The following is a 22,667-nucleotide window of genomic DNA, read 5'->3' as shown; positions in this document are numbered from 1 at the left end:
GATACCCAACTCTGAATTAAGCTAATCGATTTGAATCTTTTTTTTTACTATTAAAATTTTCGTGGAAATCGCCGTCTGATTGCAGCACAATTTTACGAGTCACAACATGCACACGGATGATATTCCACGAAATATTAATTGTGCCATTGATAGGTAAATGAAACAGCAAAAAAAACTTATCGACGTATAACACGTGATCGGTATAAATTCTCTTACCAAGGACAATTCAATGTTACAATAATATGTTTCTATACTTTATACGGTTACATTATAAACATTTATTTTGTTATAGTCCCGTTTGTCTTATGGAGCAAGTTGCAAAAACGAATCCACTCTTACAAATGTCGTCCTGTTCTTGCGCTGAAACAATGAAATAGATGTTTATGAAGATATTACGCTGATATTATTGACAACAGTTGCATGCTTTTAATGTCTGTAAAAATAACAAATTCCGACACTAGCCTAGGTTTTGTTTGATTTGATAGCTCCAGTTTTGATAACATCAAAAACTACCTATATTTTAACGATGTCTATTGAAATATAATTTTCATCTCGGAAAGAGAGCAACGAAAGAGAATATCAGGCTTAAATATTGACTTTATCGATACCTATTAATTGTAGCTGATCTGAGCTAAGATCAGAGGCGAAAATTAGATGAAAAGGTTTTATTCGAAATGTATATACAATGTACGTATCTGGAATATATCGCAAAGACGTCAAAATACTTGTGAACGTTAGTGTACGCCATGTACGGCTTTTAATCTATGAAAAAGAGTAGGAAAATGTTATCTAAGTATATAATTTGTAAATAATCGTAGCTTTTTCTTTGTGGTTCCTCGAATAATTTATTCTGTTTATATCTATTTCGTGCGTTAAATATTGTTGGTTAAGAATTCTAAAAACGTGCATGTTATTTTCTATTTGCTATTTAATATCGATTACGTCGAAGCGGAATTTCGTAAATTCCCAAGAATTTTTCATTTACTTTCTACGACACTCTGTTCTCATTATATGTTTCTATCTGATTATATAATTTCAAATACTATTGATAACAGCAAATGACCGTTCGAATATATTATCTGTGACCGACATTTAAAAAAAATATTTCCAGGAAAAAGATACTAACGTTATTTTTCTGGTCGATAGTTTACAATTTCATCGGTCGCTATATTAGATTTTCTAATAATTGGCGCTATAGATTGAGTTTTATACTTTGACAAAAAATTCAAACTTACCCTTTTTGCAACATTCGTTCAATGTTTGATTCGTGGCTATGGGGAAATTGTTGCGTTCCGCCGTTTTTAATAAATATTCAAACCGAATGTTCTTGTCTTCCACCTGCAAACATTATGAAATAACAAAAATTTTGTTTGAAATATCGACAAGTCGTTAGATAATTAAAGAATTAAATGATAATCAACGTTTACCATGTGAGCTTTGTCCAGAACGCATGTAATGAAACAACCGAAGTCCAACATGACGTTTTCGAAGTTCTCGCGTGATATATTTTCCTCTTGGAAAATGGCGTCCAACTTTATCAAATCCGCTATAGTCGTTGGTAAAATCATTAGGAATGACAAATATCAAATATATATTATTTTCGTGGACATGAATTATAATAATTTCTCTCTTCTAATCTTTTAAACAGAATCGTACTTGAATTTTATTTACTTGCTATTATTTAATAATTTACCACGTATATGTTTACATTGATTATATCTTTTAGAATAGAAATGAGAATTATAAAGGAAAATGTAAAATACAGAATTTTCTAAGAAATTAAAAAAGAGAAAAGAATCGCGAAATTATATACAATAAATTATTTAGAAACAAATTATTAGTTATTTTATAATACATACTGTCAGTTAGATTGCTCTGGTGCAAACATTGCCGTATATCCTTTATATTAATGTTTAACATTTTTGTGAATTGTATTAGATTGCTTGCTCGGACGAGTATCTGTAGTAGATGGTAATTACTTCAATCGTAATAATTAATTATTTTTTAACGTAGAGTGTATAAAAGTATCATGTTAATTACAAAACTTTTTGGTCCCGTTAATATACAGTTCATTTAATATCCAGTTAATATCAGATACACTTATCATACCTCCAAAAGTTTAGCAGTTCAATGTATTATACAGGGTAGTTGGTAACTGGTGGTACAAGCGGAAAGGGGGTGATACTACGCGAAAAAAGAAGTCGAAAATATAGAATAAAAATTTAAAAATTTAAAAATTTAAAAATTTAAAAATTTAAAAATTTGAAAATTTGAAAATTTGAAAATTTAAAAATTTAAAAATTTAAAAATTTGAAAATTTGAAAATTTAAAAATTTAAAAATTTAAAAATTTTAAAAATTAGAAAAGTAACGTCAATCGAGACAACGATCTACAGTGAGATCCGTTATAACGAGACGCGATAAAGTGCACGCGTACCAAGCGAAAATTCAAAGTCGATTTTCTCGGAAACAAAGCCTCGAACGAAAAATTTTTATTCTATATTTTCGACTTCTTTTTTCGCATAGAATCACCCCCTTTCCGCTTATACCACCAGTTACCAACCACCCTGTATATTAAAAATTATTTGCGTGTATTTACATGTATTGCGTAAAAAATTGCAATCCTGTTCATGTTAGCGCTATACAAATATCAGTGTAACAAAATATTTTCATTTCATATTTTAACATTATAATTTTATTTACGCGAAGAGATCTTCTCTCATATTTACAAAGAAACTTACTAAAGAAAGAGAAAGAGAAAGCAGTAAAAAGCAATCGAAAATAACTTATTAAAATATTACGTAATTACATCTACAAACTTTACAAATCTAAAATTGTAGAAATTTTCAATTATTTGTATATTATTATATAAATATTTTACCTACACAAAAATATACCTTGTTGCGTGTACTTACGTTTACGGAAAGAACGTAGACAAGAATCGCGAGATATCGTCTCTTTCCCATCTTTCCAAACGACTACAATCTTTTAAAATCACTGTCACGATGTCAACGAGAAATTCAGAAGCTGTTTCTGCGAAAAGGTATGCAAACTGCGCGACTGCAAAGTATCTCTGCTTATATTTATCGTCGACCGTGAAAACGGTGCCCCAGTTGACAAACGTATCGGATTTTAACCAAAATTGTTTTATGCATACGTATCAAAAGTGAGTTGGTCAGCGAAAATGAAGCAACGACGTTCAAGGCAATAAAGAACGACAAGAGAACAAACGAAGTGGTTTTAAACAATGATATAATTTTATTTACTTCAACGGGATGCAGATAAAAGAGGAGAAAGCTGCATGATTTTATCCAAGACGAAGAGAAAAATGAAAATAGGGAAAGAAAGACACAAAGATGGGGATAACTTTGATACTACTGCTTCGAATATTCTGTAATCTTCCAAGTAAGAACATTATTTACGTATCAAAATAACATCCATCGTTCCATTGTTACCGAATTGTTCTGAAATTTGTAAAGATCGAAAGAAAGATTCTAGTACTACTAAAATTTTATTTTATCTCCAATTGATCGTCGCGTAATTCTCAAAGAAAGAGCTTGGAAAGTGGACCAAGATCGTTAAAACTAATCGTAAGATACTAACTCTCACGCTGTTACTATTTTAATTTCACTGATAATTATCGTATTATTTTAACGAAAAAGATATCTTCCACTTAAAATATTCGATGAACTTTCGTCTTTTCTGAAGTCGTGGTTGCTCGGCTTTTCGAAGAGCGATCCATGGGGTTTCGTTAATAAGAATGAGATTAAACGAAGCCGATTCGGGGCATCGTTACTCACGCAAACACCACGGTGGTGGCGGCGGTTGGCTTATGAATAAACACTGCGGCGTTAACGCGTTATGAATAATTAACCTGCACTCGAGACACGGACGCTGTGTGCATTTCAACGTGAAACAGGCCAATGTTTTACGACCACCCGGTATACGTACGATCGCGCGAATGTATGCTTTCGGGATATTTCACGGTGAAAACTGATGCATTGTGATCGTGTATGGAAATTTTTCATCTTGAAAGCAACGAGAGGTTTCATTTACTTTTTATCTTCTTTCTTTCTTTCTTCTTTCGCGATCTTTTACTACATAAAAGAGACTAAAAAGGTGTAGATACACGAATGCAGAATTTTTAAACTTTTTAATTATGTACAAACTGCGAGTCCGTTATTTATTATTTTCTATTTTATTCGTCTGTAACTCGAATATCTCTATGTTAATAGTCATTTTCTATTACGTATTTTGGTCTATATTTGTCACTATATTAAAATATTTTAGGAATCGTGCTATACAGTGCGAGTAATTATTATATTTTCACAATATCTCATTTCTGTATATTTGACATTGATTTAATGGATTTCTAATTCGTAGCTTCGAATTTGATCTTTTCCACGCGTTGTAGCTTCCTTTCTCAAGCGACGGATACGACAAAAGAATGAAACAGATTTTTAACATTAGTCCCCTATCGTCCCATGAAACGTAATCTGGCAATTTAAAGAATATTTCATTGTATCTTTAAGAAAGTAAACGTATTAAATATCAAAAGTATATTATTCTTTTCTCGCTGTCGTTCTTCATAATCCACGAGATTGTCCATGCTTGACTCACAGCATGCTGTCTAGCGAACGACGAGCAACGATCGCTTTAGCGTAAGCGACTCACGTTGTGAGGCGGTATAATGTAGCCCGTAATGGTCGAAGTTGGCTGGCATACAGGATGGAATAAAGTTACGACGACCTTACGCGACAGCGAAGACACGACACGGAGACACTTTTGCAAATGGTCGGCTTTACGACCGATTACAGACGTCGGATACGTTTTCGATGGAATCACGGATTCGGGTCCGGACCCAAGTGGAATATTAAGTCAGAAATGTAAGTTTCTTGTTCGAATATCGGATGCCCGTGTCCTCGTGATCATCGACCGATAGATCGATCGTGAATCGCGAAATATCGCCAACTAAACGAACTTGAACGAAGAAATTATCGATAACGCGTGCACTGGTTCGCGAAAGTAGAGTCGAACGCTTATCACAGGGAAGTTCGATGACCACATCGTACGCGTCGTAAAATATTTTGAAGTTTCTTAAATTTAATAAATTTGTAAGTTAGAAGAGCGGCTACGTAGAGAAGATTTGATCGGCAATTTTTATTACGACAATTTTTATTACGGAAGGATCGTTTATTATTCAGCTGCGTCACTAACGATAAAAAGAATCGACACGCGACACCAATGGTTCGATTAATATTTATGAAGTTGGAGAAGGGAAGGATGCACCACGAGCTGTATCTCTTACATCATTTTATTAAACGTACTACACGTGGTAATTCGAATGATTACAACTTCATAGCCTTCGACGAATGATATTTGGTCGACTGTCTTATTAGTTGAACAACTTCCCTATGTAACAGTCTACGTATTTGTTACCGATGTTGCACTCGTCTGTTTCCCCTTTGGCTATAACAAAGCAAGTAGTTCGAGTTAACAAATATGGACAGCAAATGTGTACGAGCATCATCGATAATAACAATTTCTCAGCAATTAAGAAGCTTTGTTCGCGTTGTCCTTCTGAATATAGCATCTGTTTGATACTTTAAAACTATATCTTTAAACATCCAGAATAGCCGCTCAGGGTCGCTAATTTGTTTGTTCACGATGCTTAGAGAAATTGCTATTAATTTTTCGATTTCTTTGCCAAGTAATTAGAAAAATTCGAAGATTATAAAATCGTCAAGCGTCGATCAGAACTAAACATCGATACTTACTGCCAGCACTGCATTCGTTTGCGATATCCTTCACAAGTTTGATATCATCGTCGTTCCCAGCGTGGACGGTTTCTATCATTTTGTACACCGGATCCATATTGAAATCGAAGCCTTTCAACTAGATAAAAAAGATAGAAGAAAAAAAAAACGATTAAAACCATTGGTCGAAGTTAACTGATCGTTCGGTTAACAATACACGTACCACGTTCATTCGTTTCATCACACAGGCTTTCAGGCAACCCATTTTCCTGATGTCAGCGTCAGCTTTCGGTTGCTGGATGTTCGTTGCAGTGTCTGAAACGCGATAATCATAATACATTTCACAACGAATCTAAAAAATCAATTTTTCTTTTATCTAATATTTTTTCCAATATATTTCGTTGAATTAAAAGATTTTTTAAGAGATTTTACCTTCTGCGATGTTAAGCTCGTCGGCGCACGGTTTGATATCCGGCAACAAGTACTCCATGTATTTTCCGATTACGGCGTCCTGATCCATACCCCGCACGATCGTCTGCAAAAAAAAATTATTGATAAAAGCTAAAAAATTATTGTTCGCCGTATGATTGTAAATAACATTGCGACGGTGTATTATAAGAAGACGACGATGTCAAAGAGAAGAGAGTTCGCATGTGGTGAAATTTCATCCATGATAGCCCTTAAGGATTAGAGAATATGTTAATATTAGGCTGTGAATTTATGAAAATTGACATTTTGGAAAATATAGGAATGCAGATGATGGAAAAAGTAGTATCAGTAGTAATATGTTATGCAAAAAGCTTTGTCGCGATTCCTTTGATTTTTAAATACACGTCACATCTGTTCATCGCACCAAGTTCTTTTTTTTTAACGCAATGCGACTGATTGGCGTGAAACGTGCAATATGTTGGCAATCTCCGTTGCTGAATGTCTTGGATTTCGTTCAGTTAAGTTTGCTATTTCACCGCTATTTGTTATCGGCCTGTCACTTCGTCTTTCATCTTCCAAGTCTCTGGTGAACTTCATCTGCGTGATCTTCGAGTAATCTTCATCGTTAAACTTTCTAATCCATCTTGCAGTAATACGTTTGTTAATGGAATTATCACCATAGACACCACAAATTCATTTCTTTATTTACTCTACACTCTTTTTCCCGGAAATAAAAAACCATGGAATGGCAAAAGTGAATACTCTGATCGCCAATTTCGAAGATACAATCTTCTCGATCGAAACTGAAGAAGAACTGGCCGACACTGCGGATGAAATACAAACTTGCAAACCATTCTTAACTGGATGCTTTATCCGTCACAGTTAAACTTATTAAACAACGTAGTATTAATAAACTGAAGCGTTCGTTATAATATTCGAGGATAAAACATCCTGTAGTTTTAAAAAAACTAGTCTTAGAAACAAAAAAAAAATCGAACGAGAAAATTAAAAAGTTGTGCAACAGTAAGGAAGACGGTTCCAATATTTAAATTGTATTTATCAGAAGAGAAAGGACGGTATATAGGTTTTAGATTAAAAAATACAGCATTCTGCTACTATTGTTAACATCGGATGATTTATACTACTTTTCAAAAACTGATTTGTCTCTAATCGATCTATAGTTGATTTATATCGATTTACTCGAATTACTAAAAAATGAGCCTCCTTATTATCGCGGTTACCTGTTTAATTTCTAAAAAATCGACTTACCACGGCGGCCAACAGGCAAGTAAAAGTCACAAGGGTCTTCATCTTTCAGTCGACGTATCAAAACTTAATTTCTGAACGAAGATCGATTGGTTTCCTCCTGGTATCACAGTGTGCAGTATTGGATCCCGTGGGACGATATTTATATGGAGAACAAACAGAGACAATAGCTGGTGTTAAGGTCTGACAGCGTACAGCAGGAAACGAGATAATTGCCTCTGGTTCTACCTCGATTTACGTAAGGTTGGTTCAAGTACGGCCGAAATACGTCTAATCATCATTGGCACGCGTCAAATTTGTCACAGAAAAGTGATCGTTTGCCGTGCGTTCGGTGATCTTGGAAGAAGCACTTGTTCAACGTAAATTATAGGATCGAATCAGCCATCCTGTAATAATGGCATCGTCCTGTACCGTAGTACTGTAATCTCGACTAGGACACTAGAAATGACAGTGCAATCGAGTATTCGCTGATTTGTTTGTTTCTTCCTCCTCTTATTCGCCTTCTGAGAATCGTACGACCAAGGAGAAACGAGCTGGTCGAGTATAGCGAATAGTCTTTGACGACGAAGGATCTGTTTGATCGTAGGATATTGAGGGATGACGAAAGAGCATGAAACTGTGAATAGAGCGAAAAAGAGATTCGTTGAGAAAAGTATGATTAAAGGTTCCACGAATGATAGCAAGAAGGATGATGATTAAGTCTTTTTGCAAACTGGTGTGAGGTCAGATGATTAGAATAAAGATTGGTTGGACAAATTGCGTAAGATACGATTATTGAGAAGGTAGAGGAAAAATAACGACGACAAGGTTTTTAAAGATACACCGAGGAGATTAAATAATCGTAACGACTGATTATATTGGCATTTAACAATCGTATCGATTGATTATACTGGCGAGAAAGAAGTGGAATTCTATTGAGAAATTTTTGAAGTTAAACGTTAATGTTGACTGATTAGAAAGATTAAAGTGTCTTATATCAATTTATTATCTTAGTAAAAGAGAAGCGAGACATTGTCGTGCAATTTGTAAGATTAAAGTATAACTGATCGAGATCGTGATCATCGATTGTTATCGAACTACGGTGTATTTTATAACATACAGTTTCTCTTCTACGATAGATTCGTAATATAATTACAAGTAATGGTAACGCAAGAGATTCGGTTATATTAAAAATATAAAGCAGATATTTCCTGCAATTTCCTTTTAAGAGATCCTCTTAATACTTGTCCACGTAACATTGAATGAAAGAGTAAGCCATCTTGCAATCGTCCGACATATCTTTAACTAAAACGAAACTGTGTTAGTAAAGAATATAGTTTTAAATAAATAGGTAGACGTAATGTACCTTTATCAAGGCATTCAACTGCATTCTGTTTCATAGGTTCGATCTTCTCAGGTTCTTCGTTGTGCACGATCTTGATGAACTCGTTTATCATCTCTAAATCTATCTTGGAGTCTTTCAACTTAAATACAAAGATGTTCTGCGTTATGCAACTATTCCGTAATTTAACTTTCGGTTAAATTAAAAAACATCGTCTATGAATTTTTTGCTCGATAGTAATATCTTATCGGTTAATCGAAAGATGATCAAGTATAACAAGTTATTAGGCGAATTGAATTTACCGGATGTTAATAAATATTTAAAGCCTCTTTCAAATGAGCTCACCATGTTCAGAGATTTTAATATACACGATCTTAAACACGAAGCTTTATCCACTCCCAGTTTTACCTCCTGGTCAAATATTATCCTTGGGTCCGCTGAAATATTATAATATTTCGCGTATCAATTTAATAAATTATGTCTCTCTGTTGGAGAAAATAATCATTACACTAACTTTCAGTGTAGCCAACTGTTTTCGCACACTTTAGAGTAGGAACCTTCGAAAGCTCCAAGTAAGTGTCGATGAAATCTGCTTGGATAACTGCCTGAATAATTAATAAATATCGATTAATAATACTCAACGAATAAACAATTCGTAGCCTATACGAAAATTTCTATACTCTGCCGATTGAGGAGAAATAACGCGTAAAAATTGCTTGGACGCAACGTTATCGAGAAACGTGAAATAATTTGTATATTGTTTTATCGAGATGTAAAAAGCCTTATAGCAGCAGATACAGCACAGAAGTCCATTATACACTGTATATTCTATGACGCGTTGAATTACCGGGGATTCTTCTCAATTTTATTTTTAATATGTACGTTAGTTTCGGTGTCTGATTTCGTGCTCGATGCCTAGCGTTTAACCGTGCAGGCTTCTATCGTGCACGTGCACGTGCGTATAATCATCTTTATAAGGTTGCGAATGAAAGAAAGGAAACGAAATAAAATTGAAAGTCGAGCTAGTCTGGATTAACGCAAAAGGAAAAGAAATAAAAATCTATAGCGGAATTCTTCAAATTAAAGAAAAGCAAGGCAATGAGATTCCAAATTGAGACGTTTTAAATTTCAAATAGATGGAAATTCCAAACTCGATAATAATCAATATTTTACTTACTATAGTTAACAAAAGACAGATGCCAACCAGAAGACTTTTCATTTTGAGATTGATTTTTAACAAACAAGAAATACGCGTTAAGAATATATTTCCACTACTAAATTTTCTTAGCGAATTGCGGCGATATTTATATTGCAAATGTGCTGATAAAAAAGCCTGTTACATATGATACATAGCCTAAAAAAACCTATTAAAGTATATCGTATTGATGGATCGTTTCCGATCACCTACGTCTCGTATGATGATGATGAGAACTGTTGGTTATATGATTATTAATCAAAAAACTGGAATAATAATTACTTCCTTTAGTTACGTATCGTCTTGTTCGACGTTCTGTTTATCAGCCACGATTCGAATCGGATTCAAAACACTTATATGATTCAAAATACTGGACAAAAATTTTAAAAATATCAAAATACTTTACTAAAATGAAATAACGCCGCGAAAGTCTTTGTCGATGGAATTAATTAGAGATGATACGAAGAATCTTACGAGAACGAATGTTGTGTATAGTGTAGAAAGCAAAATTGGTAATTCCTTTCAAATCAGGGCAATTTAAAACGTTTATTTGAAACCGTGTTTACAATATTTGAAGTGAAAGTCAGTTAAAGCCGCTAAAAGCTATATCTTGCGATAAATTTATCCAACTATGTTTCTATAATTACCTAACTATGTTTTTATAACGATATTAAGACGGTTTAAACTGTAAACAAAGTCGGCAGTTTGAACAAACGTTGGCGATCTTCCCAAACATTTTCAAAAGAGAAACCCCATTTTCAAAAGAGAGATTTTTTTTTCATCTCCGACAGATATAAATAAACGTAGCGACTCAGGGAAGTCATAATAATAATTACCGTTCGTCTATCGAGTAACAATTAATTACCGTTCGTCTATCGAATAATTAATTACCGTTCGTCAACCGAATAATTACCATTGTCAATCGTGCCATTTTGTCAACCGAAGAATCATCATTTTGTCAACCGAAGAATTACCATTTTGTCAACCGAAGAATTTTAAATCCGTCAGTCTGTCAGTCAATTGCCAATATCGAAATCGAATAAGATTTGAATAAATCGTTACATATTGTTAATTTACTTTCGAACAACTTTAATCCTCTCTGGTGCCAGTATTGCCGCACATAGCAGGTTAGCCGAAAGTGGAACTTATTGCCAGTCGCATTAAACGTCAGTTAACGCTTCCGAACGCGGCAACCAAATAGAAGGTGACAACAGTCATCTTTCGCTTCCTTTCTTTATATCGGTGAAATAGTCATTCATTGTATTTAGAAAAACGAGTCTTTCTAAGTGCAATATATTCGACTTTATTCGTGTACAGATGTTTACGTGGATGAGAAGATTAGGTGATTAGATGTGACGTAGATGTTTGAATCTTTTGTAATTCATACGTCAGAGAAATGTTAACAAATACCGCAGAAATAATAGTTTCTTCGTGTTTAGTAAACTTTAATAATAAACTCTATTAAATTTTACGATATATGTCTACTTCGTTGTAAAAACGCATATTAATCAATTTTATTATTAAGTTCACGTTATATTGAATTTACGAAACGAAAAACAAACGATGATTTGCCAAAATGAAAAGAAAAATGAGGGTTAATTAAAAATAATTATTGAAGTGCTCAATTTTCATTTAATTGCTTTTGTATTCGCGTCTTTACAGTTGCATCATATCTTGTATTATTTTCTGTGTGATAATTCCAATGCTTCTCTGCTATTCAAGAAATCAAGAAGTCGAAATTCCTTTGAATTAAGCCGGTGTCAAGCAGCGTGAAAACTCGAAAGCGATGTCGCACTCGTCGGTTTTCCCAGCAACTGCAAGGATTTTTAACGAATTATTAGGAATCTATATATTCGATACGTTCTTTCCTATCCAGTTTAATCTTTGCTTACCTTCTTCCACACATTTCTTTATTTTATCCATATGTTCCATATGTTCAGAGTCTGACTCTGACTCTTTGCTAAATTTCTTATCCATGAAGTCTTTTAAGTTGTCTACATGGATCTGACCGTTCGTCATCTAAACAACCATTTTTATATCAGAGAACACAGTTGAAGATTGTCGAACATAGAAAAGTTGTAAATATATATTTGAGAAGTTTGATTGTTCGGAAAAAACGACCGAGTACATGTCAGGTACTGTACGGACACGATTAACGTCAGGTTTCGCGTTATAAATTAATCAACAATGGAATTTTAGGGCTTTGAATAGAAAGTTGTTCAGTCACTGTTTAACTATAGACCTTATTTCGATGATCTATCGTCTTTTTTACACTCTCTAAGTTATTCTAATCCTTTGACAATGTAATAAGAACTCAGAATAGAAGATGGACGAAGAATCGAGAATGAAAAATTTAGAAGAAACATCGTCTCTTTATCCTGAAGATTTCCTGCGTTTCTGGTCTTCTAGAAACAAGGTTTTCTAGAAGGATCAGATAAGAGAAAAAAATACGTTCTTTTAACTTTCTATAAGTGATAAATACTAACAATTGTTTGGAGTATGACGACATTTAAGACGTGAGATTTATAATATATTCGATAATCGTGTGTATGCATATGTGCATATTTGTGTGTCTACCTGGTACATTGTTGAAAAGTTAAGTGAAATTTTCTAGCATAACTAACGATTGAAAAATTTGTCGAAACTTTTCGAGCAAAGAATTCAGGAACTATCAAACATTGGTGAGAAATTGAGGGTAAAGTTAAATTAAATAATTGCAAGAAAATTGAAGTATAAACTTACGAACCAACCTAATAAAAGGGCAGTGAGATAAAGGAAAAGATGTTCAAAAATAAGGAAAATGTCTTACAATGTTTATGCGTTTCATAACACAGGCTTTCACGCATCCCCATTTGGTCCTTTCCTCGCCTTCCAAGTCATTAACGACAAACTTCTCAATTTGATCTAAAATACAGATAGATCGTTTTAACGAATGTGTTAGGAAATCATCGACAAAATTTGAATGATTATTGCAATGCGTTACCTTGCGGAATCTCAACTTCTTCCAAACAAGGTATTATATCCTCTTTTAAAGCTTCTATGAGTTCTTCAGCCTTATCGTCACATATGGCTCCCTAAAATAAACATTTGATGTTTATTGAAATTTAATTTTTTACATCTTCTTCCTTTTCATTACACCGTTTACTTTGTCGTTTATTTCATTTTACTTTTTTTTTTTTTTAGGAGATAAAGTAAAACGCTTGACGAAAGAGTAATTTTTCCGAATACAAAAATTAATATATAACTAGTTATAATACTTTTTTATAGTTAAACATAAATAGTTTCTTGAAACATATACAGGCGATTCAGGCAGTGATCTTGTTCACACGTTTTTTCATTTAATTTGCGAATTGTAAGAAGCTTCAGGTATAGCAGAGGATACGCTGATGTTGTTAAAAAAAAAGCGGTAAATAATTAACTATACGTGATTCTTGTTGCTTATTAATACATAGCGACCAATCGACTATTTGAAATCCTTTGATGATATCTGTAAAATTTATGCTTGCGATAAGTATACTCATATGCATTTCTAGATTCGTTGCAAATGTTAGTATTATAATTACGATAGTCGTGTTCCACTGCGGTATCAATGAAATTTCTGCGTGTTGTTCAAATGTTTCTATAAATGTTAATGCTTTCACTGTGGACAAAAGTACACTCAACTTCGGTTTTATAGGCAACCGTAGCTAAAACGAATTCTATTCTCTAACGATCCCATAGCAACCAGGACAGGCACTAAATTAATATGGAATCTCACTCACCGCAACGAACAAGAGGCAGCAGATAGCCAAGCTAACTCTCATGTTGTAAGTAAGTTTCGGATAAAAATTCTACAGAAAGCAAAACACTTGACTGACGCCTGTCGACACTTGAACATCATATTTATAGCAGAACTGTGGAAATATGTGTCCAACATCTTCTGAGGTGTTAAGATTCCATTATGGAATAACAGGAAGAGAAATAATTGCTTAATTCATGTTGGTGTTTATGTAACGTGTCTTGATTAAAATCTGCCGGCCCTCGATTGCTTCGGATGAAGAATAAAAAAAATAATAGACTTCGTCAGAATCAGGGAAGATGATCGTCGTTCGTATAATTAAAATTCGGTTTTCTTCTAACGAGCCACGTTCCGTGATCGATACATAACGATCGCTAGGCGTGATTTATTCCCCGATATCTTCGCCGATCACCCCAGTGCCATTGGCATGCGATGATCCGTCATGGGAATGGTTTCTCTTTTTAGACATTTTTTTATGGACGATAACCGACGTTTACGATTCAAACGGACGGAATTAATTGGTCGGCTAATTACTCCGTTCGATTCTATTCTAATTATTGCCTATAATTATCGCAAACACGCGTGTGAAATCTGGAATGATTACAGGTGGCCTCTTAAAATAGAATCGTCGTAACAGGTACGCGTTAACCCTTGCTACGTGGTATCCTCAAAGCTGAGAGTATTTTCGTTGTACAGTATCGGCCACTTTGTGTTTCAAGAGTTTGCAGTTATTACGCGTTCCATAGAACCCAGAAATTTAAGAGAACAATTACGTTTCTATTGGTTTGAAACTCTTTTCTAAAAGTCTACTAACACGAAATATTTGTGGGGTGTGCGCATATGATATCTACAACACGGATATCAAATTAACAACGAAATTAGTAGCAGATTCGATACACGCACTTGAGGAAGTTACTTCCAATTTTTAATTAGTAGCCTATGTTCTTCATAACGTAAGGTGTCAACGTGTAAGAAAAGCTAAAGCCTGGCAAATTTCTACGCAACGAAGAAAGCCATTTTTTTCAGAACGAGTGCATCGAAGTCACGGACAAGGATCGTCGTTTTACATCAGTTAATCCAACTTTTAACAGCAACGGGACTTATTCGCAAGAATTAAGAACTTTCGAGCTGAAGCATCGACAGAAAGATTCCGAACCAGTTCGACCAACTATTAGAAGAACCGGATTGGGTTTTTCCTTCGATTAAAGGCGGATGACGGACGGCCTTGAATTAATCTGAGCGTTATTATCGTCGTAACAGAAGGAAGTTTAAACCGCGGAAATCAACCTCATCTTAGAACGATCAAAATATTTCATCGATTCGAGCAACCAACTATAAATTTGTCTGCTCGAATGAGACTGTGTAGCTACGGGCGTACAAGATAAATCTTGCCAGTGCACCGTCATAAAGTTGTAAAATAGGTGCGATATTTCATCCTATCGTAAGTTAGGCGTTGCGCACAGGTAGTTTGATATCGAATAACTGATAATAATCTTTCTGTTCTGTGCAATAGTGTATGTAACCGCAAGAGAATCTTTTAATTGCGATATGATTGTCTTAATTACACGGTTGGTAGAAGCTGGTTCGTATAATCCAAAGTCGTGGACAATTGTTTAGAAACGTTATATAAAGTCGTATTGGTGTCTCGTGATGGGTTTTGAAGATTGCGAGGTGGAAGCAGAGAGTTTCTGTTAGACAGATTAGTTAGAAACGAAGAGTTGGAAGAAATATGGAGAATATGGGGTAACGATACAGTTATTTCGTGATATATTTATCATTCTACGAGTAAATTTGTTCGTTTAATTGTTGTCATCTAGTTTTTATTATTTTATCGAACACAGCTATATTTTTTCGGAAAATATTCGTTTCGGGGAATATTTTTATCAATAATTAAAGTAATATCAAAGACAGAGGGAACAACGCTTTTATAATATAAGAATTAAATATTATTTTACATACAATAACATTTTCTAAAGTTATCGAATCGTATCGTTCAAGAAGTCAGTGAACTTCGAAAGTTAATTTTTCTAGACAAATAGCTGACATATCATCAGTACGCTCCCAGACCCTTGATATCATTGATCGATGATCGATTATAGAATAAGACTTGGATAGTTTAAACCCTTCTGCATTGTGGTTTTTTTCGGCTATGTCTACACACTGCTACTTTTCGACTACTACGACGACGATGACGGAGATGACGATGTCGAGGCGTTTGCGATTGGAAATTTCTCTTGGTTCTTCGATGATCTTGTGAGTCCGCCGTTAACGAGTTGTTCACGGTATTATATAAAGCTGTAACAGATTTTACGAATATTTAAAATTACGTATCGATAACTGGCAAGTTTTTTAATGACCGACGTGATTAGGAAAATGTGAAATATTTGGAATTTATGAAATTGTTTCAAAGATTCTGAAAGCAGCTTCGGAAATGTTACTGCAACTTGAATCACGTTTGTCCGTACATTGTCGTTCATATCGTTTAACAATAAGATGAAATAACGAAATTTTGAAAAGTAGCGATGGGAATCTTTCGAAGAGATCGTATTTCGCTTTATTTTCGTACAAACGTATCTCATGCCCATAATCCAAAAATGTCGAAAGAATTTTGTGCAAAATTCCAATTATTACATAAAATTGGTAACGTTCCAAGCTCTTTCTCGAGAGATCGATCTAAGATGAATTACTGCACCCATGTTATTGTTTCCGGTGTAATCGTAATTAAAAATCACCTCCGAATCTGTTGCATAGGTGCATGCGCTAAATTGCCATGCAGCTTCGCACCCGTCCGTAGCCGTCACTGCAAATGAAAATTACAAATAACGAACGCAAAAAGATATAGATAATTTCTTATTAATACTGTGTTATTAGTAATACGCTGGAGGAATTCTTGCTTTAAATATTTGTTTAAAACGGTGTTATTGAATCGATTGCTTACGTCGTTGATTATCAACGAAGGTACTTGCCTGCGTTTTTACACGTTTCAACTAAATGTGTAATGCGTGGAAAATATTCGTCGAGGATCATAACACGAGCATTCTTCACGAAGAAATCCCACATGATTTCGTCGCCCTTCATCTAACGAACAAAGCAAACGTATTTTTCCATCTTGTTGATTTAAAAGATGTAACGTTCATTGTTGCGAAATGATGACTAACTTTCTGACCATTGATTAAAAAAAAGAAGAAAATTGAGAAATTTCACTTACAGCTTTGGTTTGTGTCAGGACGCATTTCATATAGCACATCAACCTCTCGTCTTTTGGGAATTCACCTTTATGTTGGCCGTCTAGAAGCTCTGTACGTAAATCACCAAAGAGTTTATTATTCTTTCTTGAAAGCTGTTACCAAGAAATTGTACCTACATAGTACATTTTGTTTATGTTCGAAATTAATCATCAAGACGAACAGAATTGAAACAAAATTCGCATTGGGACGGAATTTTCGTCCACGATAGATAGATAACATTTAACGTTCAACGATAAAGTTGAAGTTGAAGTAAAAGTTAAAAATAAGAAAGAACTATCAAAACTGTCGAATAACATTGAATCTCAAATCAAAGAGCGACGCATTAATTTCGATTACATTTCCCATCGAATCATCATCGAACGTTTGCATAACCAAGTGTGTGCACAAGTCACGAAGACTATCTCTTCCTCGTTTAAAAAAATCTGTTCAAATGCCACAGTCATCCTTGCAAATTGAAAAAAGTAGCATCGAAAAGTACCTTTAGGGGTGTCGTTCTTCTTGCTGCAAGGCTTCCTCAAGTTCTTGATGGACTTCTTCAGTTCATCGAGGTTCATCTTTTTCTGTACGCGTAAAAGAAAGTCCAAAGTCCGTGTGTATAATGTACACATTCAGGCGAATTATAGCTTCGAATAGGAAGAATCGATCGATCAAACTCACGCTCTCTGTATCTTTGATCGCCAACAAGACAAGCATCAACGAGACCAGCAGGCAAACGCCGACCCCCTTCATCCTGTTTGACTTGTTCCAAATTTATTCTTCTTCCTCTTCCTCGTTGATGTTTCGAACCAACTTCGCTAACTTCTCGATGGTTCAAACCACGAAGAAATAGCGCACGTGGATTCGCAATATGATCGTACACTCCCTTTTATAGTCCGCGTTGATCGTCGCGGTAGGAGAAGGAACAATTTTTGCATTTTGTGGGTGTTGCACGAAGCTTGACCCGTAATTACCCCGCCGACTAATAATTAATGCGCAACCTGCACTTTCCGCGTAGCATCTTCGGAAACTCAGACTACGTCGGAAAGGGAAGAGCGTTTCCGCCACGTAGTGGATTACGTCGCAAATATGAAATCATTATGCATTGTATTATCATTGACGACGCTGGATCATATCCTGAGAGTACCTCTTTTAACGAGTTTACTTCTTTTTCTCTTTGATTTTGTGTTCTTTGCTTCTAATTTTTCTTTTCCGGTTTTGTACGAGGACTCGCTTGTTCAATCAACACTTTACCGACCGATAGCCGATTAATCAGTTTTTTGTCACCGACGCTCATCGACCGATAGCCTATTAATCGGTTTTTTATCGCCGACAATCTTTCTCATTATTTGAGCAGTAATTTATTATTTAGTACTAAGGTACCTTGCTCAGTTGCGTCAGTTGCGTTGCTTCGTAAGCTGCCACAGTTTTGTACCAATTGAAATGAAAAACGTATCGATCGCGATGAACAAAAAGAATGGTATTGGAGAGTCTAAACCGAAACAGAGCCGGCGCCAGGGAGAATCTGCGCCTGAGACGCCGGTCGGACGTGCGTATGCTGTTGAATCGCTAGCGGTCGGTAAAGTGTTAATTTATTAACGAAATTCACGTATACAGGGTGGTTGATAACTGGTGGTACAAGCGGGAAGGGGGTGATTCTACGCGAAAAAAGAAGTCGGAAATATAGAATAAAAATTTAAAAATTTGAAAATTTGAAAATTTAAAAATTTGAAAATTTGAAAATTTGAAAATTTGAAAATTTGAAAATTTGAAAATTTGAAAATTTGAAAATTTGAAAATTTGAAAATTTGAAAATTTGAAAATTTGAAAATTTGAAAATTTGAAAATTTGAAAATTTGAAAATTTGAAAATTTGAAAATTTGAAAATTTGAAAATTTGAAAATTTGAAAATTTGAAAATTTGAAAATTTGAAAATTTGAAAATTTGAAAATTTGAAAATTTGAAAATTTAAAAATTTTTAAAATTAAAAAAGTAACGTCAATCGAGACAACGATCTACAGTGAGATCCGTTATAACGAGACGCGACAAAGTGCACGCGTACCGAGCGAAAATTCAAAGTCGATTTTCTCGGAAACAAAGCCTCGAACGAAAAATGTTTATTCTATATTTTCGACTTCTTTTTTCGCGTAGAATCACCCCCTTTCCGCTTGTACCACCAATTACCAACCACTCTGCATACTATCGATTTCAAATTGGTTTCAAATTTTACGCATATAATCGCGTCTTGTTAGTAACGGTGAGTCACTACGATGCTGTTTAACCGTTTTAGCGTCACGCAGCGCGATCGCGCTGTTCGCGTACTGTGGTGAACTGTGTCGCGATGTTTGGTTACGATCGACAATTCGCAACGCGTTCGGTTTCGAACGTAGCTCGTCGCGAGTCATGTCAGAGTTTCCTCTCGTAATTACTTCTTTTTTGTTTCAAACAATCTTAAACCACCTGCGTAAACGAAAAAAAAGGGCAGTGCGATCGCGTCGATCGGTATTTCTCGGAAATAAATGAACGAAGCGCTATCGCGCTGCATGGCACAATCCGACACGGATTCTTAAAAAGCCGTGGCACTAAAACGGTTAAAAATTTCCCGAAAAGAGTACGAACTTTTTGGATAGAAACCGTCTCGCATAATTTATTGAAATCTTACTCGGGCTTGAAATCTGGAGATTAATGATTGCTACGTTATACTTGCACGCTATTTTATTGCGAATGTTTGATACAATACGATATTAGATCGTAACGTATAAAATATCGAATTTTATCGCCTTCGACGAATATCTTTGTCTTTCAGACAGTTGATTTTCTCGTTTATGCATCTTTAATATTTACGTACATGTGTAAAGGATATATAAACGTATCCTTTTCTTAGGTTTCAGCAGAAGTATGCATGAATTGTTAAAAATCGGACATTTCATTCTCTATAACTAACAACATAAGAAAGTGTAATAACACAGTAATGTAAATCACTAACATTATTTTGATTGCAAAATTAATGTCAACCTAAAATATTTCTTAAAGTTTACGATCGTATTATATAACGTCATACTAAATTTAAGAAAATTACAGCTCAAAATAAGTAAACTATTCGTACACGTTATCGGTGGCTCGCTCCTTCTATCGATCTCGCGATCGTGGGTTTGCAGTTTGATAAATTTGCACGGCGCCTCTTCGAAAGATGGTGCAGTTTGTCGTGAATGTCGTTTGTTAAGGAAAGAAAAACTTTTCCGGATTCGTGTCGTAGGTGCATTTTACGAACGTATATGATTTCTGGCATTCATCACCGGTGTATTCTGCGTATAAATGGAACAAAGTTTAGCTGGAAGCTTTAACTTCTTTCATGTGAAAAAAAAATAAAAAAAGTATGGTGCGTCTGAAAAGTTTCTAAAGCGATCGAATCTCGATTCAAAAAGGAATAAATTATTGGAATTTTTCTACAGTATCTTTACGCGAATACGGTGATTCGAAGTTGTCGATGGTTTTGCAAATTTCTTTATAAGCAACCAACTTTTATTTAATTATCGATCATTTCGGCTCCAATCATACTTTTTCATTGTTGATAAATTTTCTAAATTTGGAAAAATTATGAAAGAATCGTTGTTGATATTTATGATTAAATGTCTGGTAAAGTTCTTCTTGAAATATTAAAAATCTATTTGCTTGTTTTGAACGAGCAAATGTTCGAGTATTTGGTAATTTGCCTTACCCATATGACTACATTTCAGTATAGCTTCCTTCATTACGGCTGCTTCTTCCGGTGCCATCGAAAGTTCTACTTGCTTGATCACCATAGCAAAATCGATATTGCCATTTTTAAACTAGACGAACAAACGGATCAAAAATGTCGATTAATCGATCTTCCAGTGGACAATCTTAATATCGAAGTATATTTTGTATTTACGGTTCGAATTAATTTCATAATGCAATTCGTATAGCACTTAAGATTTGGATCTTCTGGAAATTCACCTCTTCGCATGCCCTCCACTTTATCTAAATAAATTCCGACAGAAATACAGAAGACACTTTGTCAACGATCTAATTTTCTTCGATTTGATCGAATTCTGTTTTATTCGTCTTCTCTGCTTACCTTCTGATATATCGATTTTTTGCAAACAAGACCTGCGCAGACTCCTTGCCATTTTGTCCATTTGCTCGGCAGTGGCCTAAAGTTCATGCAATAATTTAGATTCTGTTGTCAGTTTTCTTTCCTTTTAACTTTTAATACATAATGACACGCGTTGAGAATTTACTGGTTTTGTTTCTAACAACGCACTATGGTACATTGTCCCAAGATCCCGAATAGCGACAATGAACCACGATTTCCAAGAACTATTGGTCATTTTGACGATGAATTTGTTACCATTAAATTTTATTCAATTTTCACACGTCTAACCCTTTGGATGATCAGGCTACCGGAATATTTTAATTTTCAAAATTTCAAATATCTAGATCTGTTAATATTTTAATTCTTTGGTATTTAAATAAAACTTTTCAATGTCTAAATGACGAAAAAGTATGTCGAATTTCGAACGATAAGATATTTCGGAGAATATTCGAGAAATACTTTTCGAAAACTATTTATCACTTTTATCTATCTAATTCCCATTATTCCAGCGAACAAAATTCCTGGATCGCTGAAAAATTAATATTTTCACTAATACTCAGCCAAATGTATTCTTCCATTAAAATTGAAGAAACGTACACTTTCTGCTGGTTTCCACGCCACGAACGCGAACAACATTGCGACAAGTAAAAATTTCACATGCATATTCAAATTTTTAAATAGAAAAGGAGATGAAAACGAATATTAAAGCGCAGTCTTTCTTCAGGACCAAGCGACTGAAGGCTTATTCGCCTAGTCTTTCTCTTATAAACCTTTCTGCTCTAACGTTTCGTAAGTCATATGCGATGACTTTTGTTCAATATCAGATAATTTGATAATTTGACATTCGCTAGGAAATTACGATAGAAAAACATGGTCTTTTTCGACTTGATGATAAACTCGCTGACTTTATGTAACGCGAGTTAAAGAGCGTTTTCAACCACTGAATTATCGTCTCGACGAGTTTCAACTCCCTCGAACGAAATAATCTTTTACCGTCTTGTTCTTTCCGCAATGATTCGATACGATTTCCTTTTTCACTGTAATTTCCTAGTTAAAAATGTAAGATTATCGTAGAAAATATCGTTTATCTTTCGAGAAAGAGTAGAAGCTAAATAATTTCTTCGCAGGACGAGCAGATATTATTTTAAATATTAGGTTGTCTTTCGTTTTACGAGGAAACGATAGATGCACAGCATTTTTCCTTTTACATTATTTTATTGAATTCAATAAAATAATATAAAACAAAACATGCTGCGCACCTACTAATTCCGTATAAAAAGAAAGGAACTTTTGAGACAACCCGATACCTACGATCACATCGTCGTATCTATTCAAAAATTCGACATATTTCGACAATCGTAATTTAAAAACTGTTTAGCGAGCTTCCATTGCAAAACTATCGACAAATTATTCCATTATAGTTCGCGGTAACAGTCACAGGCTCGATCATGCCAGCCACTGCACCGTCTCGAGCCCCACACCCGCTCGGTGCGGTTTGCACGCTCCAACTTGTACGAAGCAAGTTTTGGCCGGTCGTTCGCTTTGTCTGCAGCTCCCTTCGCCGACCGAAGACTCGGCGTTA

The 22,667-nt window shown here is 34.8% G+C and overlaps 6 protein-coding genes across 6 annotated transcripts; all 6 read right to left on the bottom strand.

The window, feature by feature from the left end:
* Positions 1 to 162: 162 nt before the first annotated feature.
* LOC117234106 lies at positions 163 to 2,971 on the bottom strand. The gene is made up of 5 exons (XM_033495012.1): positions 2,915 to 2,971; positions 1,860 to 1,959; positions 1,428 to 1,546; positions 1,236 to 1,338; positions 163 to 360 (listed from the first exon to the last, which is right to left on the bottom strand). Exons 1-5 carry the CDS (start codon positions 2,963 to 2,965, stop codon positions 287 to 289), a joined length of 447 nt encoding a protein of 148 aa, XP_033350903.1. The 5' UTR covers positions 2,966 to 2,971; the 3' UTR covers positions 163 to 286.
* Positions 2,972 to 5,295: 2,324 nt separating this feature from the next.
* Positions 5,296 to 7,572, bottom strand: LOC117234100. Its single transcript, XM_033495002.1, has 5 exons — positions 7,454 to 7,572; positions 6,188 to 6,290; positions 5,979 to 6,070; positions 5,777 to 5,894; positions 5,296 to 5,468 (listed from the first exon to the last, which is right to left on the bottom strand). Exons 1-5 carry the CDS (start codon positions 7,493 to 7,495, stop codon positions 5,395 to 5,397), a joined length of 429 nt encoding a protein of 142 aa, XP_033350893.1. The 5' UTR covers positions 7,496 to 7,572; the 3' UTR covers positions 5,296 to 5,394.
* Positions 7,573 to 8,411: 839 nt separating this feature from the next.
* Positions 8,412 to 10,069, bottom strand: LOC117234103 (general odorant-binding protein 19d). Its single transcript, XM_033495006.1, has 5 exons — positions 9,949 to 10,069; positions 9,286 to 9,376; positions 9,117 to 9,208; positions 8,796 to 8,913; positions 8,412 to 8,734 (listed from the first exon to the last, which is right to left on the bottom strand). The coding sequence occupies exons 1-5, from the start codon at positions 9,988 to 9,990 to the stop codon at positions 8,667 to 8,669; spliced, it is 411 nt and encodes a 136-aa protein (XP_033350897.1). The 5' UTR covers positions 9,991 to 10,069; the 3' UTR covers positions 8,412 to 8,666.
* Positions 10,070 to 11,578: 1,509 nt separating this feature from the next.
* Positions 11,579 to 13,869, bottom strand: LOC117234102. Its single transcript, XM_033495005.1, has 5 exons — positions 13,728 to 13,869; positions 12,950 to 13,040; positions 12,776 to 12,870; positions 11,859 to 11,985; positions 11,579 to 11,780 (listed from the first exon to the last, which is right to left on the bottom strand). The coding sequence occupies exons 1-5, from the start codon at positions 13,767 to 13,769 to the stop codon at positions 11,716 to 11,718; spliced, it is 420 nt and encodes a 139-aa protein (XP_033350896.1). The 5' UTR covers positions 13,770 to 13,869; the 3' UTR covers positions 11,579 to 11,715.
* Positions 13,870 to 15,896: 2,027 nt separating this feature from the next.
* LOC117234099 lies at positions 15,897 to 17,897 on the bottom strand. The gene is made up of 6 exons (XM_033495001.1): positions 17,650 to 17,897; positions 17,471 to 17,552; positions 16,953 to 17,041; positions 16,711 to 16,822; positions 16,477 to 16,544; positions 15,897 to 16,039 (listed from the first exon to the last, which is right to left on the bottom strand). Exons 1-6 carry the CDS (start codon positions 17,719 to 17,721, stop codon positions 16,022 to 16,024), a joined length of 441 nt encoding a protein of 146 aa, XP_033350892.1. The 5' UTR covers positions 17,722 to 17,897; the 3' UTR covers positions 15,897 to 16,021.
* Positions 17,898 to 19,668: 1,771 nt separating this feature from the next.
* On the bottom strand, positions 19,669 to 21,837 carry LOC117234101 (general odorant-binding protein 56d-like). The gene is made up of 5 exons (XM_033495003.1): positions 21,683 to 21,837; positions 21,068 to 21,143; positions 20,882 to 20,970; positions 20,687 to 20,798; positions 19,669 to 20,273 (listed from the first exon to the last, which is right to left on the bottom strand). Exons 1-5 carry the CDS (start codon positions 21,746 to 21,748, stop codon positions 20,188 to 20,190), a joined length of 429 nt encoding a protein of 142 aa, XP_033350894.1. The 5' UTR covers positions 21,749 to 21,837; the 3' UTR covers positions 19,669 to 20,187.
* Positions 21,838 to 22,667: the final 830 nt, after the last annotated feature.

The sequence above is a fragment of the Bombus vosnesenskii genome, unplaced genomic scaffold (assembly GCF_011952255.1).
Source record: "Bombus vosnesenskii isolate JDL3184/JDL3185 unplaced genomic scaffold, Bvos_JDL3184-5_v1.1 scf7180000013302, whole genome shotgun sequence".
In the NCBI taxonomy this organism is placed as follows: Eukaryota; Metazoa; Arthropoda; class Insecta; order Hymenoptera; family Apidae; genus Bombus; species Bombus vosnesenskii.
This window is presented reverse-complemented; position numbering and strand designations above follow the sequence as displayed.